Below are 15,146 nucleotides of genomic sequence, written 5' to 3'. Positions count from 1 at the left end.
CCTCACTCCATTGCCCTTTTGCTCTTTCTGACATAGCTGAAATTAAAGTGCTTTTAGAGTTTCATCTGTCTTCTCAGTTGTCTGAGCTTCCCTTGTAGAAATAGCTAAGAAATATGTGAAGAGGCAGATAAAATTGTTAGACAACCATGACTGTTGCCATAGTGAAGGTTACTTGCACATGCTGAAGTTTGCTTTAGAAATATCATCAAACATTGGAAATTAAGATTTTAAGTTCATATCCCATGTCAGTGCTTTGTAGCACTGGCTATATAAGTTTTACAATATCAGTGTCGGTGGCATATAGAACTGCTGTAAGCCATTTTACTTATTATGTTGAAGAGTGGCTTGGTTAGTCAACAGAATTATGTCCTTGGAATGGAATAAAGATTCATTAAATGGTTGGTTTCAAGGTGTCCCTGGTTTGGGAAGCGATTCTGGAGTTCTTGTCTAACAAGAGAACTGTTGGCAGAAGGGAAAGACGTTCAGTCTTTAACACTTTATACCAATGGTTTAATGGAAACATGTTACTGTTAACAAAGTTTGGAAGTGGCATGAAAATTGAAGGAATTCATGATGTCATCACTACAGGGCGGTGTGAATTGCATAGTGAACTTGGCTTAGGCAGCTGGTAACTATTTCAGTACAGACGAACATCAGGTTTATAATTTGCTGGCTGTGCTCACAGGATGCTGGACTCTGTCCGGGTGCTGTGTAACAGAAAAACATTTTAGGGTCACCCACAAAGAATTAGCTGTAGTGTGCACCCCGGATGTGCAGGAGACGGCAGTAGTTGGCAGTACCACTATTTGGTTGTTGCCCTTGGAGAATGGAACAAAATAAAGTCTACTAGTGTTTTATTAACATCTTAGTTTAATTCTTTCTGTTGGATAAGTGGCCTGTCCTACCATAAACAAATCAAAGCAGATGTGTTCCACATGCCCTCCTTTCAGCTGTAGGCAAAGCTTACCCACATATCTGGTACAGCATATGCCTGAATAACAGTGAAAACTGTCCTCAAAAAACTTTCTGCAATCTGTATTTGCATCCCTTGAGATTCATTTGAGAATAACTTGTGGGAATAAACTCATCCTAACCTTTTTATCTGTATTATTTTAATGAATGTTCTGAATGTTTAAAATGAGCTAGTGTAAAGACTGTCCAGATAGTGTTACTAGGTATTAAACCAAGCTGCAAAGGAGTTGTGGAGAATCTTAAATATATAATTCCATTGGTAAAATAGTCACAGTGTATTGGTAGAGGAGCTTATTTTCCATGGATTTGAATGAGAAGTAAATCTGAGAAAAACCCTTAGTAGAGCACTGCTAAGTAAAAATGCTGGGGTAGTCAGAAATATTTATGTGCAAAAGAATTGCCTGAATCTTGTTGCTTTGCTTCATTACAAATTTTTATTGTGGTGCTCATTATGTTTCCTGTCTTTGAAACAGATTACAGGACTGGCCCTTGCTTCACTTTGGTAACGAACCAGATGTGCCAGGGACAGCTCAGTGGAATAGTCTGCACAAAAACCCTTTGCTGCGCAACGGTTGGGAGAGCGTGGGGCCACCCCTGTGAAATGTGTCCTGCCCAGCCGCATCCCTGTCGGCGAGGTTTCATTCCAAACATTCGAACTGGGGCCTGTCAAGGTAAGTTAACAGCAAAACTTCCCCAAAAGCTGCTGAAATTGTTACTGGATTAATCTTAATTGAGTTACACTGCTGTGAATAACCTGTCCTAAGCCATTCTTGGCTATATGTGTGAAGTATGGAAAAACATTGTCAAATGCATTACTTCATGATTCAGTGAGTGCCTGATGTTCAAGTGAGTACATTAGTAACTTAGGTCATGTGAGAGCAGCCAGCATCTTAATGAATTTCTCACTGCCAGGAGCCTTTTCCCTTGGTTCTGTGACGATGTTTTTCAGTTTACCACTCAGACATTCCATGGAGGAATGTATTCTGTTTCAGAAATCACTCAAAACATGCATCAATCCGTGGCAATACTGTTCTATTTAACTGGTGGGGGGATTTATATATATATATATATATTTTTTTTTTAGCTAAAATTTGTTGGTTTTGGATTTGCCTTGGGCATCTTACCTCTCAAGCTACACTGTTTCATCCTGGGGAAAAGCGTGTGCTGTGCCATTTAAAATGCCTTATTTTACTTATAATATATTTTATACAATTTTGGAAATGCATTTGCATTTGTTTCAAATCGTAAAATCCACCCAGATGTTGCTTACTTCTTTCTGAGCATGCCTTACCACAGAAAGTCCTTACACTGCTTTTGGCTTTTATTCTAATACTTCCAGCTGTATAAATTCTTTTATTGTCTGGATGTCTGGCAGGAAACAGGAGAAAGTTAACAGGGGCAGCTATGTATTAAACTGATGTGCATTATAAATTCCCAGGACCGTATCTTTGGGACTAGTTTATTTCGATCTGTATAACATTTTCTAATAAGTTGCAGTATTTTTTTTTAAAACAGAGGAGATAAAGATTATAAATCTACTAATAATTTGATTTAATTGTGAAATTCCTATGAAAGGACTTCAAGGCATTCCATTGTATTAAAAAATGTAGATATCTGTCACAGGCCAAGTCCTGGTTGGTGCATGCAGATAGACAAGATGAACTTTAAGATGGGCATGTTTGTGTGTGCCACGTGACTTGCACATGTTTTGACCCCAGCCATTCTGTTCCCCCTCTCACTGTTAAAGGTCAGAACTAAATTGTGTAGAAATCTGTAAATTGGTGTTTTGAGATCTTATGTGCATAAATAAGTGGCCACACCCCTGACCTCATGCCACACCTAGTTATATCCCACATATTCCTGTCATGGAAAAGGTGCAGCGACCTCTCCTCTGGTTTTGTGCAGTTCACAATAAGGCTATTTCTGCTTGCTACACGTTTCTTCGCATTCGGATACATTTATGCTAATTCATACGCAGTGCCAACACAATTTTGGCCCTGTGTGTTTGACCTGTACTTTCCAGTTTTCTCTTGTAATGTGTTCATAATTTCAACAGATCTGCTATAGAACTACATATCAGCCTTATTTTCCATGCAATTGTACTAAATCCAGTCCCTTTGAAATCAGATAACATCCATTCAGACTGAGGACATTTCAGGCTTTCACATCTATATTCAATCTAACTGAAGAAAAGCAGATTAAATAAAATCTCAGAGTAGAAAAGAAACCATTATTATTGTGTGGAGAAATCAGAAGAAATAAAATGGAGGGGAGGACAAGTTTGTTATAAAAAGTAAATAGAGCATCACTGCCCAAAGTTTGACTTTGGCTGGCTGGCTGCAAGTTAAATTAATATTACAGCTGAGATTTTTTAAAGATACAAACTACAAAAATGAAAGCCAAAAGGTGGGATTTTGAAACAGACATCATGACTCAGGAGCATGAGTTCTACTTTTTTCATTTAAATTCATTACAATGCTGTGAAGTCTGGCCTGACGGCTGTTATTAAAGCACAGCATATTGCTTTAGCTTGAGTCCCTGCAGCAGTGCGGCTGTTGGTGGGTGCTAAAGCTGTGCTGCTTGTCTATGCTTCCCAGCACAGCAGGTAATGCACGCATAGCAGTGCTCTTGACTGCTGTCCTGCTTCCCGACCTGGTTCAGACAGCCGAGGGATCTTTACATAATGCTCTGCAATGTGGTACAGATATGCCCCTTGGCGTTTCTGAAACTTCCTACTTGTGGCTCCCAGGGAAATTGCTTCTTGGCCTTTTGTACAGACATAATACTTTGCTTTTCAGGCTGGAAGACACATTACAGCTGTCTCTCTGTGAATTATACAGGGAGATTTAAAGGCATCATCTCCTTCAGCTTCTCTCCTGTGTAGAAACTGACCCTAGCATGAAGCCCAAGAATTCAATAAATTGGATTTTGCCAGCAGTGGCTAGTAAACCCTGGGGAGATATGGAAAGCACAGCGGTTTGGGATGGAGAGTGGTGAGTGCTCTGTTTGCTCCCAAAGGATTAGGGAGCAGCAGGCACAGGGCTGCCCTTAGGGGTGTGTGAGCCAGACCTCCGCTGTCTCCTTCTGCAGTGTCACTCCTCCTTTAGTCTCTTTTCTGTGGCTATTACTGAGCCATAGCAACACTTCAGCAGCTTAGTGATGATACATATGTTGCTCTAAAATAGCTGTCAGGCCAGAAACTTGAAAATATTTGTCTTGTGCTTCCTACCTACCCTATATTATCTTCATTGTCATTCAGTTATCTTAAGTGAAAATTAAAAGCAAAGGGAGAGAAACAAAGGGAAAAGTTAGAAAGAAAAAAGGCAGTTATGAATGTCTAAATAGATCATTAATAATGCCTCTTGATATATTAATTATGGCTGTGTAACTCCTTGAGTCAAATCCTAACCACAACTTGAAGTCGTGATGCTGATCTTACTACAGTGAAGAGTTAATCATTTCCATCAATAACAACTGCGCAGTTCCCTGTATGAGGCATTCATCATGCACATTACACACTGTTCCTTTGCTCAGCTGGGGCTCCTGAATGGCTAAGTGGCCAGCACACTTGGTTATGTGCTATATGGAGTTGCCAAGATTTTCGGAGTGGCAAGTGATTTTGAATGCCCAGCTTCAGATTCTTTAAAGGAACCTGGGTTTTAGCAGGCTATCTTCTCTGCATCACCATTCCCCAGATGTTTTGCAAAAACAAAGCAATAACAGTTAGATGTTTAATGTCTGTAACAATAATAACCATATGATTTCTTGCAGAAAATATTTAGAGTACTGTACTTAATCATACTTTGCACAGAGTAATTACAAAATTAGTGTCTGTCTTCACAAGCAAGTATCATAATATTATGATGGGTGAATAATGGATTTAGGCATATTTACTTTAATTTATATGTAGACAAATTATTATGGCTGTTCATGAGAAATGAATTAAAAGTGGGTGTTTTGTTTTTTTTTTCCTTTTTTATATGATAGATGTGGATGAATGCCAAGCTATCCCTGGGATCTGTCAAGGGGGAAATTGCATTAATACTGTTGGATCTTTTGAGTGCAAATGCCCAGCTGGACACAAGTTTAATGAAGTGACACAAAAATGCGATGGTAAGAACTTTCAGAACTTTCTTCCAAAGGAAGAGGAGGGAAGTCTTTTGGGGGCCAATTTTATTTACAAGTCTGTAACAAACTTTACAGACTATTTTTCCTTGAATATGCAAATGAGTTCTTCACATGGATAATAGATAATATGGATAGTTGTCCTTTCTCCTTCTAAACCAGAGAATCTTATTTATTAGCCCTCCAAATTTTCCCAACCTTTTATTCATGTAACATTTTACAGACTTAAAGATACATCTGAAACAAACATTAAAACTAAAAAATGTTTTTAACTGATATGTTTCTTAAGAAACATTTGAGACACCATTCTGTGTGAGTATCTTTTAAGCAAGAAGTGTATGTGAGTAGAAGATTCCACACATCCCCACATACTCAATTAAATTGAATTTGACATTAATGAGAGCTGGATACTGCTGAGTGTTGACTAAGTGTCAGAGTGCAGGACTAAGCTCTAAACTTATCCTTATATTTGCAGATGTTTAAGAAGGACAAAAGTTATCTTTCCTTATCCCTAGTCCTCATTTGAAAGAGGAGTGTGTACTAGATATTATTATGAAAATTTGGGCTGCATGATTACAGACTCTTGCAAATTTTTAAGTGTGATTTGTTACTACTTTTTCCTCTCTATAATATAATAATCAGGCATAGATTCTGCAATCTTGACTGTCCCCAGAGAATTTTCCATTGCTTGACAAGCATTTAGCATCTTGCAGATTAAACCCTTCAATAGCTGAAATAATGAACCACCACCACCACCAGGAATTTAAGGTGATCTTGAAAGTGAGGTGTGCATCCACCACCTTTTCTAATTTCAAGGAAAACATTATAGTTTAATTACAGGTTAGGGAAAGCAATTTCAGAAGAGTTTGTTCATAGCATGGTTTTCTTACTTACTGCCAATGGTTTTGGCAGACGGTAGGCCAACTCCAGGGCAGAACAACATTGCAAATGTTTCCTTCTGCAGATGAAGTACCAAGAACGTGGCGAACAGAAAAAACTGAACATGAGCCTTGTTAAGTGTTAATACTTGGAAAACTGAGAACTGTAGGCTTGCATATGCTGCACTGTATAAACATTGCTACAATAGTTTTGATTGCTAAATCATGTAGAAGAGTACCTTCAGAGCCTGCAGTTGGTAACAGTTAAGTAATAGTTGACTGAGCCCAAGAACTAGAACTAGGAGCTATCTGCTTTACTAGCTGTACCATTTTATTTTGTGTCCCAGTTCACAAAAGATCATGATAGAAATTATTAGATACAGAGAGAGAGTAGAAGAAGATAGGAAAAAAGAGATGTGCTGGATTAGGTTCTCTTTATTAGCACAGCTGGTGGAAAATTAGATTTTAGGTGTTGCATTATTTCACTGCTTCATATCAACATTCCTCTTCCAGTTGCATTAAATTACCTTAAATAAAATACCTCCAGTTGAGGTAAATATTATAATATATAATTTTTTTGGTGGTGATTGGTGGGAGTAATTTTTCCTAGAGTGGCATTCATATTTGTGAGTACACTGAGTATACTTACCTTTATAAAACTTGCATTCTTAATAATGACAATATTGCTTACATGAATGTCAACACTAATATAAACAGTGAAATACTGTTTGGGTTAGGCTCAACCCGAAAATAAAGAGTGGTGATTTTGCTTTTCAAAAGGTCAGACTATATAAACAGTGGCAAAACTGAGTTTAAGATAAACACTGGTGAATTTGAGTCAGAAGATGCTTGAATACGATCCATTTACAACTGCATTTTTCTCTGTTAATTAAGGGCTCTATTCAGACCAAAATTCAATTTCCACATTTTTTGTCACTGAGACTTTCGGGACTCCTGCAGAGTATATTCCTGGAGCAGGAGCCAGAAGTCTCTTAGCAATGCTCCCACAGCACTCAGACTCAGGGCTCTGGCAACACCCTTAAAGTAGCACTGAACAAAACGTCACACCCCTCTTGCACACCCAAGTGAGGAATGTGACCCACATCACGACAACTAGCAAGATGTTGGGGAGGAATGTGTGCTCAGAGGGCCCAGAGCCCTGCACAGCTCAGGATGGGACTGTGAAGTTTAGCTGTCTGTATGCCACTTCATTCCCTCTACTCTTCTGCAAAGGTGAGGGGCCACAATGGTAGTAGAGCTCAATTCTTCACCTTTGGAAAGAAGAATAGGTAACTTTTATATTACTGTCCTCACAGGAGAAGCAGAACAGAGATCCTCTCTACTTGCTTAAAAGCTCATTAATGGGCCTGTGGGACTTCGGGTGTTCCCCCATCTGTTGGGGCCAAATTCCAGTTTAGGCGTTACATTTAAATTCCTACAATCGTTTTTAATGACTACAGTATTATTCATTCCCTGCCTTGGTGCACTGGGTGGTGTTGCACTATTTCATCTCAAAAATTTTTGTGGTTGGTGAAATCATTATTATAGCCATGTGTCTATCTGTTTGTAGATCTCTGGAGAAGAGTTTGGATAGAATCCTCTGAAGCCATTGTTTATGGCTGGATTCTTGGATTCTCCATAACAGGAGAGTTACTCAGTGATCATAGGTGGTTGTGACAGGCAGTTGTCACTGATTGCTCTAGAAGTAACCTACCTTTATACCATGGAAAAAAGTGAGCTGTTTTTAAGCTCAGCTGGACTCCAGCTTTCTTGAAGATGAGAGCACTGCTAAGTAGATACAGCTGCATTGTTAAGACAGTCACTGGAAACCAGGGGGAAAATAACTACACATCACAGACAGGCTACTGCTGGTAATTAAGGAGCAATTAGGACTAGCATAGGTTGTTTTTGGCAGGACCTTATGCAACTCAAACTCTTAACTGTGGAAAAAAGTCCTTTACTTTCCTTCTGTTTATGTGTGTAGCTATGATCAGATGTTTAGTATATGGGTTTGTTAGTGATGGCACTCATGGTATGGACTTTTATTTTAAAATTTCTAACAAAATCTGGGTAGAATTATGGGTATGACATGTGCTGTGCTTTCTGTGGTGGATATTCCAGTTTCTGTTTAGAAATTTGTTGGAACTTCAGAGCATTTACCTAGTGGAGAAATCCCCTAAGAGCCTTTTTGTTGCCAAAGAAACAAGTAAAAAACAGAAAAGGTAATTTTTGTTGCTTGCAGTCAATCCTACTTTGATCTGTAATCCTGTTGAATTGCACAGCTGGTCAGTGCTTTACTGGGGATTTCCAAGAAAAGAAACCAAGTGCAGTAGGATGGATAGACAGTTCAGTAGGTGCTGTGCTTCCCTTCGAGTCAGCACTGAATCATTGGCTGTCTGGTGGCAGAAGATGCTGTACTGCTGAAGATACCATAAGATATAACAGTTATGTTCCCGATCACTGTAGTCATTACAGGCCCCATGTTAATTTTCTTACTGTGCAGAATTCGGTTTGAAGAGCTAATGGCTTTCTTGCTTTTAATTTCTACAGTTAGAGATTTTCATCCATCATTATCAAGCAGCAGAACAAACATTCTTTCTTTCTGCAATTTACAGATATTTTCTTAGATTTTATTTTACTCATGTTTAAGATATATAATGGGAGAATCTGATCCTGGTTCAAAACTGATGACCACGTTCTTACTATGTGAATTAATAAGGATCTCATGCCAGAAAGTTGGGTCATTAATAGTAATTATAAAACACTTATCTGCCTAATATAAGTAATAACACCCTGCTTCTTTTTTTTTGTTTTTTTTTTCCCTTGAAGATATTGATGAATGCAGCACCGTTCCTGGAATCTGTGATGGAGGCGAGTGCTCAAACACAGTCAGTAGCTACTTCTGCAAGTGTCCTCCAGGGTTTTATACAGCTCCAGATGGCTTAAAATGCATAGGTGAGTTGTATACTGTAAATGATAAGTCAGAAGGTGTCATGAGCATTCTTTAACATCAGAAATGGGTAACAGTGTACAAGAAATGTATTTCAACTCGTCTTCTTTAAATCCTGTTATATAGAAGTCCACCATGTGTCTATATCTGCATTCTGAAATAATTTTTCCATTTGCAGGATGCTTCCTCCCTCTTTCACTTTTTGCTGTAACCTTCTTTTGGTATTTCATTTTAGAATCTTTCTGTCATGCCATATTTTTTATCTTAAAGTAGGCAGAACCTAATTAACAGATCTACTTGATATTCATGCTTAGTCTATATTATATTCGGTAGCCATTAAGAGAAGCGAATACACTTCAGAACGAAGATAGCTCACTCCAAGCAGCAGATATTTGTCACTAAAAGAAATAGTGTGATAAACTGGGTGTGGGGCACTTGGATCTGTTTTCATAATGGTGATGATGTGGCAGTGCTGTTCTTTCTGGTTTTCACTGTGGTACAGCAGAATCAGTCTTTCAAACATTACACTAGCTATCAAAGGACTGTGTGAGTTAAATGATTGCCACAGCAGTGCCAAAGCCATGAAAGAGTGGTGTTAGTTCACTTGTGCATTACTTCTGGGAATCACATAGCATGCTCTGCAGCAGGTTGAGTATCTTATTACTTTTTTTTTTTTTTAAATTTCTCTTAATTTAATGCAGTAATTGCTTTTTTTTTTTCTTTTTCTTTTTTTTTTTTTGACTGCCAATGCTGAATTCTGAGCAATCATTGTCATTATTTAGGAATCAAATGAAAGACTTCTTATTTCCTTTGTTTTAGCTTGCAAACCTGAAAAGGCTTGTACACAGTGACAGCACCAGAGTTCAAGAGAGCTTGCTGTATTTAGTACCTTTGGTAGAAAATTGTTTGGGAATGAGTTGAATAGAAATGATTTCACAGAGAAAAGTACCAAGTGATAATAATTCTCTCAAGAGTTCTGGAAATAATTTGGGTTATGATTAATTTTCAAACATTCTATTCAAGTACATTCTATTGCCATTCTGTTTTTGCAGATTAAGAGAAATGAAATGATCAGGAATAGCATTTTGGTAGATTAGATGCATACTGCTCACTTAAAATGCTGATGGAACATTGCTTTTATTGTCCCAGATGAACAGCTCTCAAGTGACTGTGGATCATTGATTTCTGCTTGTAGCTATTATTTACAAAGGATATTTATGTAGCTTTTTGAACTAAAGAAATTCTATGGAGAAGCTCAGTTGCTATTTTCTTTCTACTTTTTATACTCATATCTCAGACAGATTACACTGCATTACATTCCTGCACTTTTCCAGTCTTTTTTACTCACTGCATTTGCAATCTGAAATAGTTTAACTAAAGAATTGGGGATTTAAATGATTACAGGCTTTGTTAAGTAATATGCCAGACCATGAGCCATCATTAAAATTTTGGCTTCATGTCCTAGGCAAAACGTGCTAAATGGGAAGCACTATTAATTATCTACAGATATTTTGGAGTAATGTCTAAAAGGCACTTCACATACTTGCCATATTAACAGGGATAGAGCTTGAGTCTGTATTAGAGCTGGGCAAAACATGTACTCTTGATTCAATTACAACATGTCTATCTTAAGTGAAAAGTGTGAGCAGAACGTGTCTATTCTGTTAGAGACGAGGAAGTGCTTCTGAGAAATATATCCCTTATGGGACTCAAATGGAGCCAAATATCCAAAGGGGGAACTGAAAGTTCCATTGTTCCAAACCTTAGAGATTAGAATAGACAAAGCAAAAATGCTATCTCCTAGAGCTGGAGAGCAGGAACAAAAGTAGGACACCTTGACCAAATATATGGAGAATGCTATGAAAAAAAATCTCAGTCTTAGCTTTAGATGTATGTATTTAAAAAGAAAAAAAGCAAGCTTATTTTTCTTGAAAGCCATATCCATGGGACTTTTTTGTCTTTTTAAAGTACAGTGCTTTTTTAGTGAAAAATATTAAGATTTTAAAAGCTGAAAATGATTTTATGTTTCTGAAACAGAAGTTGTTTCCAGCTGTTTTTGACCTTTTGTGTCTTTTCCTTTCTGCAACAGAAAATGAAAACAGAAAAAAAAAAAAAAAAGTACTAAATAAGAAAATCACTAATTAGGAATATGAAAAGATTTGCTGTTTTTCCTCTCAAGTTTACTGTATTATTCTGAAAATGATCTGGTTTTGGGATAAGCTTTTACATCTGTAGGTAGTAAAAGATATTTGTTCTTTGTTCTTTGTTTATTTTGTTTTTGCTTGCACAGAACCCATCTGATCCTTTTCTTCTGCCTATCAATGCTTTCAGTTGTTTCAAAAGTTCATATTGGCCAAAACTGAGAAGGACAGATTACAGGAGATGATAGTGTTGCTTAGATACTTCATTCCTTACTGTGATCTCCACCATCACACTAAGCATTTAAATACACCTCTACTCTGTATAAAGAGGAAAATGAAAGTAGATGCATATATATTTATATATATATATCCTCTAGATGATCTAGTAAACTCTGGGAAGCACTGTTACCAGACAGATAAATATACCATGCTGTGTATAACTGAGATGCTGTTTCCTTAGAAAATGGTATCTGCCATTGTAAGGTGGTATCTGCAACTTTTTCCAGTACCCTTTAACATCAAATGTTTGTGTATTTTAGAAACAAACTTGATCTGGTTTTATCATGTAGCATCAAAACACGCTTCAGCTTTTATTGAATGTGACGTGATGTGACCTGTTGTTAACAATTGCTCAGAGCTTTGTATTTATCATAAGATTATTTTGTTTTTATTTTTTACTTCCTTCCACGTTTTCTCTTCCTTCTCTAAGGTAGGGGATCTTCTGTACAACATTGTTAGAGCTAATTGTATGAAGTCCGGGTACGAGATGTTCTTTGTACAGCACGTGCTCACCCTTCAGACAGGAAGCCAACACATCTCCATAAACAATGTGATGGCGCTAGTTAAAGCTGTATTGCTCTTTCTTGCCTGCAAGCCTATATCTTGTCAAATCATGACATACTTCAGCTGGGGAAGCCATGACTAATGAAAAGTGAATTACTGCTTTGAGAGCTGCAATGCTGAGTTTATGGCTGTATATCTATGTCTTTCAAATCAAAGCGTAAACAGCAGTGATCTGGTATTATCTTTAATAGAGATTACACTGGAATTTTTCTCTGAAGACACTGAGGCATATCCATTCCTTTTTCCTTCTCTGATTCACTGACATTGCATGTTTCACTTTGGCGTTCACACAGAAACTATTTCACCTGCATTGAACTCCAAGTAGGCAGAATTTTATCAATGTTCTTCTGGTTTTGTGCCTTTTTTTTTTTTTTTTTGATATTGCAAGTGCTATGTGATAGATTGTGTAAGAAACCAAGTAAAGCAGGACTTTTCTCTTAAAGTCATACTCCTCTTTGGATTGATGATTACATATCCATTTCTCTCTCTTTTGGTAGATGTGCGTCCTGGATACTGCTTCTCTACTCTGACCAATGGGCGCTGTGGCAATCAGCTCCCCCAGCCTTTATCCAAAATGCAATGTTGCTGTGACAGCGGCCGATGCTGGTCTTCTACTGCAGCCAGCGCTCCTGAAATGTGCCCAATCAGATCCACTGGTATGAATCCACCTGTATTTTTATGACTGTGATCAAGCACTGAATTAGGCAGTCATTTTCTTTTGTCACTAATATTTTCATTTCACCATTGTACAATATAACTGAGGCTGGAAGTCACCTTAGGAAATCATTTAATCCAATCCCACTGCTCAAAGAGTCTCTTATGGCAGGTTGCTCAGAACAGGATACAGCAAGCAAACATAGTCAAAGGACTTTATCTGTTGCTTACTGATGATGTGTAGCCTGGATATTCTGACCTTACCTGATTTGGGCTTTGTTTTCAACATTCTCTTTAGTCTCAAGAGCCTTCTAATAGATCCCTCTGTAATTTTGTTCTTGTTGGACAACTGGGGTTTCCTTTCTTTTATAAACTAGCATTCTGGGCTGCCGTGCTAGAATTTGACCAAGAACATAATTTCTGTCTGCTACCAAAAAGTGCTGTACTTTATTACCTTGCTGTGTATCAGGATCCCCAGATAATAGGAGATTAGAATTTAGCAAATATTGCAAAACTAAGTGTGAGGGAGTGGAGGAAATATGTCCTTGAGTTTGTTTAGGACTGCTTTGGAAAGAAAGAACACAAGAAGCTTAAGGATTGCTAGGGCAAAGCTCAAGAGAGGTGCAAGGTTTAGGGAGGAACTGAGGTCATGACAATACCACAATATAGCTCTGAATTATCAGAGATCACATATGGAAGTGTCTGTTATTCTTGATTTTAATCCCTTGAGTGGAACTGTAATAATGAAGGATCTAAGGTCAGAACTCTGGAAGGTCTTTTCCTGGTTCTGACACTATCTTACTAATAGTTTTTAACTATTTCAAATGTCCACGATTGACAAATAATGCTATGAAAACAGTGCAATCTACTGATATTCATCTGAAATAGAAAGGAGGCAGCTCCTCAATCTTAACAGGCTGAGACAACCCATGTTTTCTTTACATACTTTCTAATTACTGATATCTGACTGCTGAATAAGCTGGGTGGTCAAATGAAGTGATTAAGCTCATGGTGCTGACTGAGACATGACTGAGGAAGAGCTAAAATCCAGGACTTTTTGATGCAAAAATCCAGGCAGGGTCTCTCAGATCATGGTTATATTTCAAATTTTTGTCCTGACTTGAGATATTGATTGAGATCAAACTTTCACATTTCAAATAGGTTTTGAAGTTATTTGAAATGCCTTAAATATGTGCAAGTTATTGCTGTCATTATTTAATCATGTTCATTTATTCCTCAATATATCCTGAGAAAGCGAGATAAGGAATTTAATGTTACCTGTGAAGTGTATCAGTGTCCCAGAGTCACTCTAGTTCTGAAATGGGAATATGTAGCAATATGCTATTTTCAATGTCAGCAGACCAGATGGTACTATAAAATAGATTGTTTATGGCTGGAAATTATACATGGAGATTAAAGTTGCAGTAAAAAGGGCTTGCACTGTATTTCTTTGCATAACGTGGCAATAATTGTTTATGTGGAATGACGGTGTTCACCACTGATGCTGTAAATACTTTAAAAGTGGTGTCTCAGGCACCCACTAATGCATATGCTCAATTCTCACCTAAACAGTTCCTTCATGTGTGCTAATTCCATTCAATAAATGGGCAGCCCCAAGGCCATGACTTCTTTTTGTGTGGAAGGCCTATGCTCTTGGTGAATTTCCTTTGGACATTGGGCATTACCAGTCTAGAGTAGAAAAGAAATACAGTATTGTTTCTTTCACAGAGACTGATTGGTAGGTTGTAGAGAATGGATGATTAGAGAATTGACTCTTAAAACCATCATTAGCAAGCATTTGTGTAGTGGGGTTTGTGTATGCAGTTATGTAGTTGCTGTTCTGAATGTCTGTTTTGTCACAGATAGGCCACTGACAGAGAACAGATTCAGCTTAGGAACAGATTCAGCTTAGACAAAATAGAATGCTAGAACAAAACAAATAAAATGCAATGAAATCTTCTTTAAAATTATTTAAAGATTAAAATCACCCTAAGAAACACTAGAGGGAAATGAATTGACATATAAAACAAACTGATGCTTATGAGCATTAAAATAAACATGATAATAATAAGGGAGGGCAGAATTTTGGGCTACCACATTAATTTAAAAAGCCTCTGTGATTCCAGATGAATTTCTAATATGTTTTATAGGTGGGGGGGAAAAAAGTGTGATAAAAGTGTAGAAGGCTGAAATATTCAGCCTTGTTCTCTGAATAATGAACGTATTTTTCAGTTCTCATTTTATATTGCTTCAGCAATTCATGCATCATTTTAGCTTTTTGTTTTCATAATTCCCTTCTTATGCCATAAACTTTAAAATGTTAAAGTTCAAAGATACTGTCTGCACAAATAGTAATTTGTGTATATACAAATTGCGGCCACAAATCAGGTCAGCTGGAAATGTGATCTTTAATTGTGATACTCTCTGTGCATTCTTTGGATCAAATTTTCCAAAACCACACTTCCCGAGGACAAAAGAGTTGGGGGCAGGAGGGAAAGTGGGTTAGTAGGACAGATGCCACTAACAGAGATAATAAAAGAATGTATGACACTCAGTATATTCTTTGTTTACAGAAAAACAGAT

General features: G+C 37.5%; 1 protein-coding gene across 3 annotated transcripts in view; it reads left to right on the top strand.

The window, feature by feature from the left end:
• Window positions 1–15,146, top strand: part of FBN1 (fibrillin 1) — a 136,746-nt gene that overhangs the window by 44,170 nt on the left and 77,430 nt on the right. For all 3 annotated transcript variants that reach the window (XM_015872957.2, XM_015872959.1, XM_032446761.1), the window contains exons 6-9: window positions 1,446–1,643; window positions 4,960–5,085; window positions 8,805–8,930; window positions 12,407–12,565. In XM_015872957.2, the coding sequence (XP_015728443.1) occupies window positions 1,446–1,643; window positions 4,960–5,085; window positions 8,805–8,930; window positions 12,407–12,565 (609 nt within the window). The remainder of the gene's footprint in view (window positions 1–1,445; window positions 1,644–4,959; window positions 5,086–8,804; window positions 8,931–12,406; window positions 12,566–15,146) is intronic.

This window comes from Coturnix japonica, chromosome 10 (assembly GCF_001577835.2).
Source record: "Coturnix japonica isolate 7356 chromosome 10, Coturnix japonica 2.1, whole genome shotgun sequence".
Lineage (NCBI taxonomy): Eukaryota > Metazoa > Chordata > Aves > Galliformes > Phasianidae > Coturnix > Coturnix japonica.
Note: the sequence above shows the minus strand (reverse complement) of the source record. Positions and strands in the feature narration are given on the sequence as shown.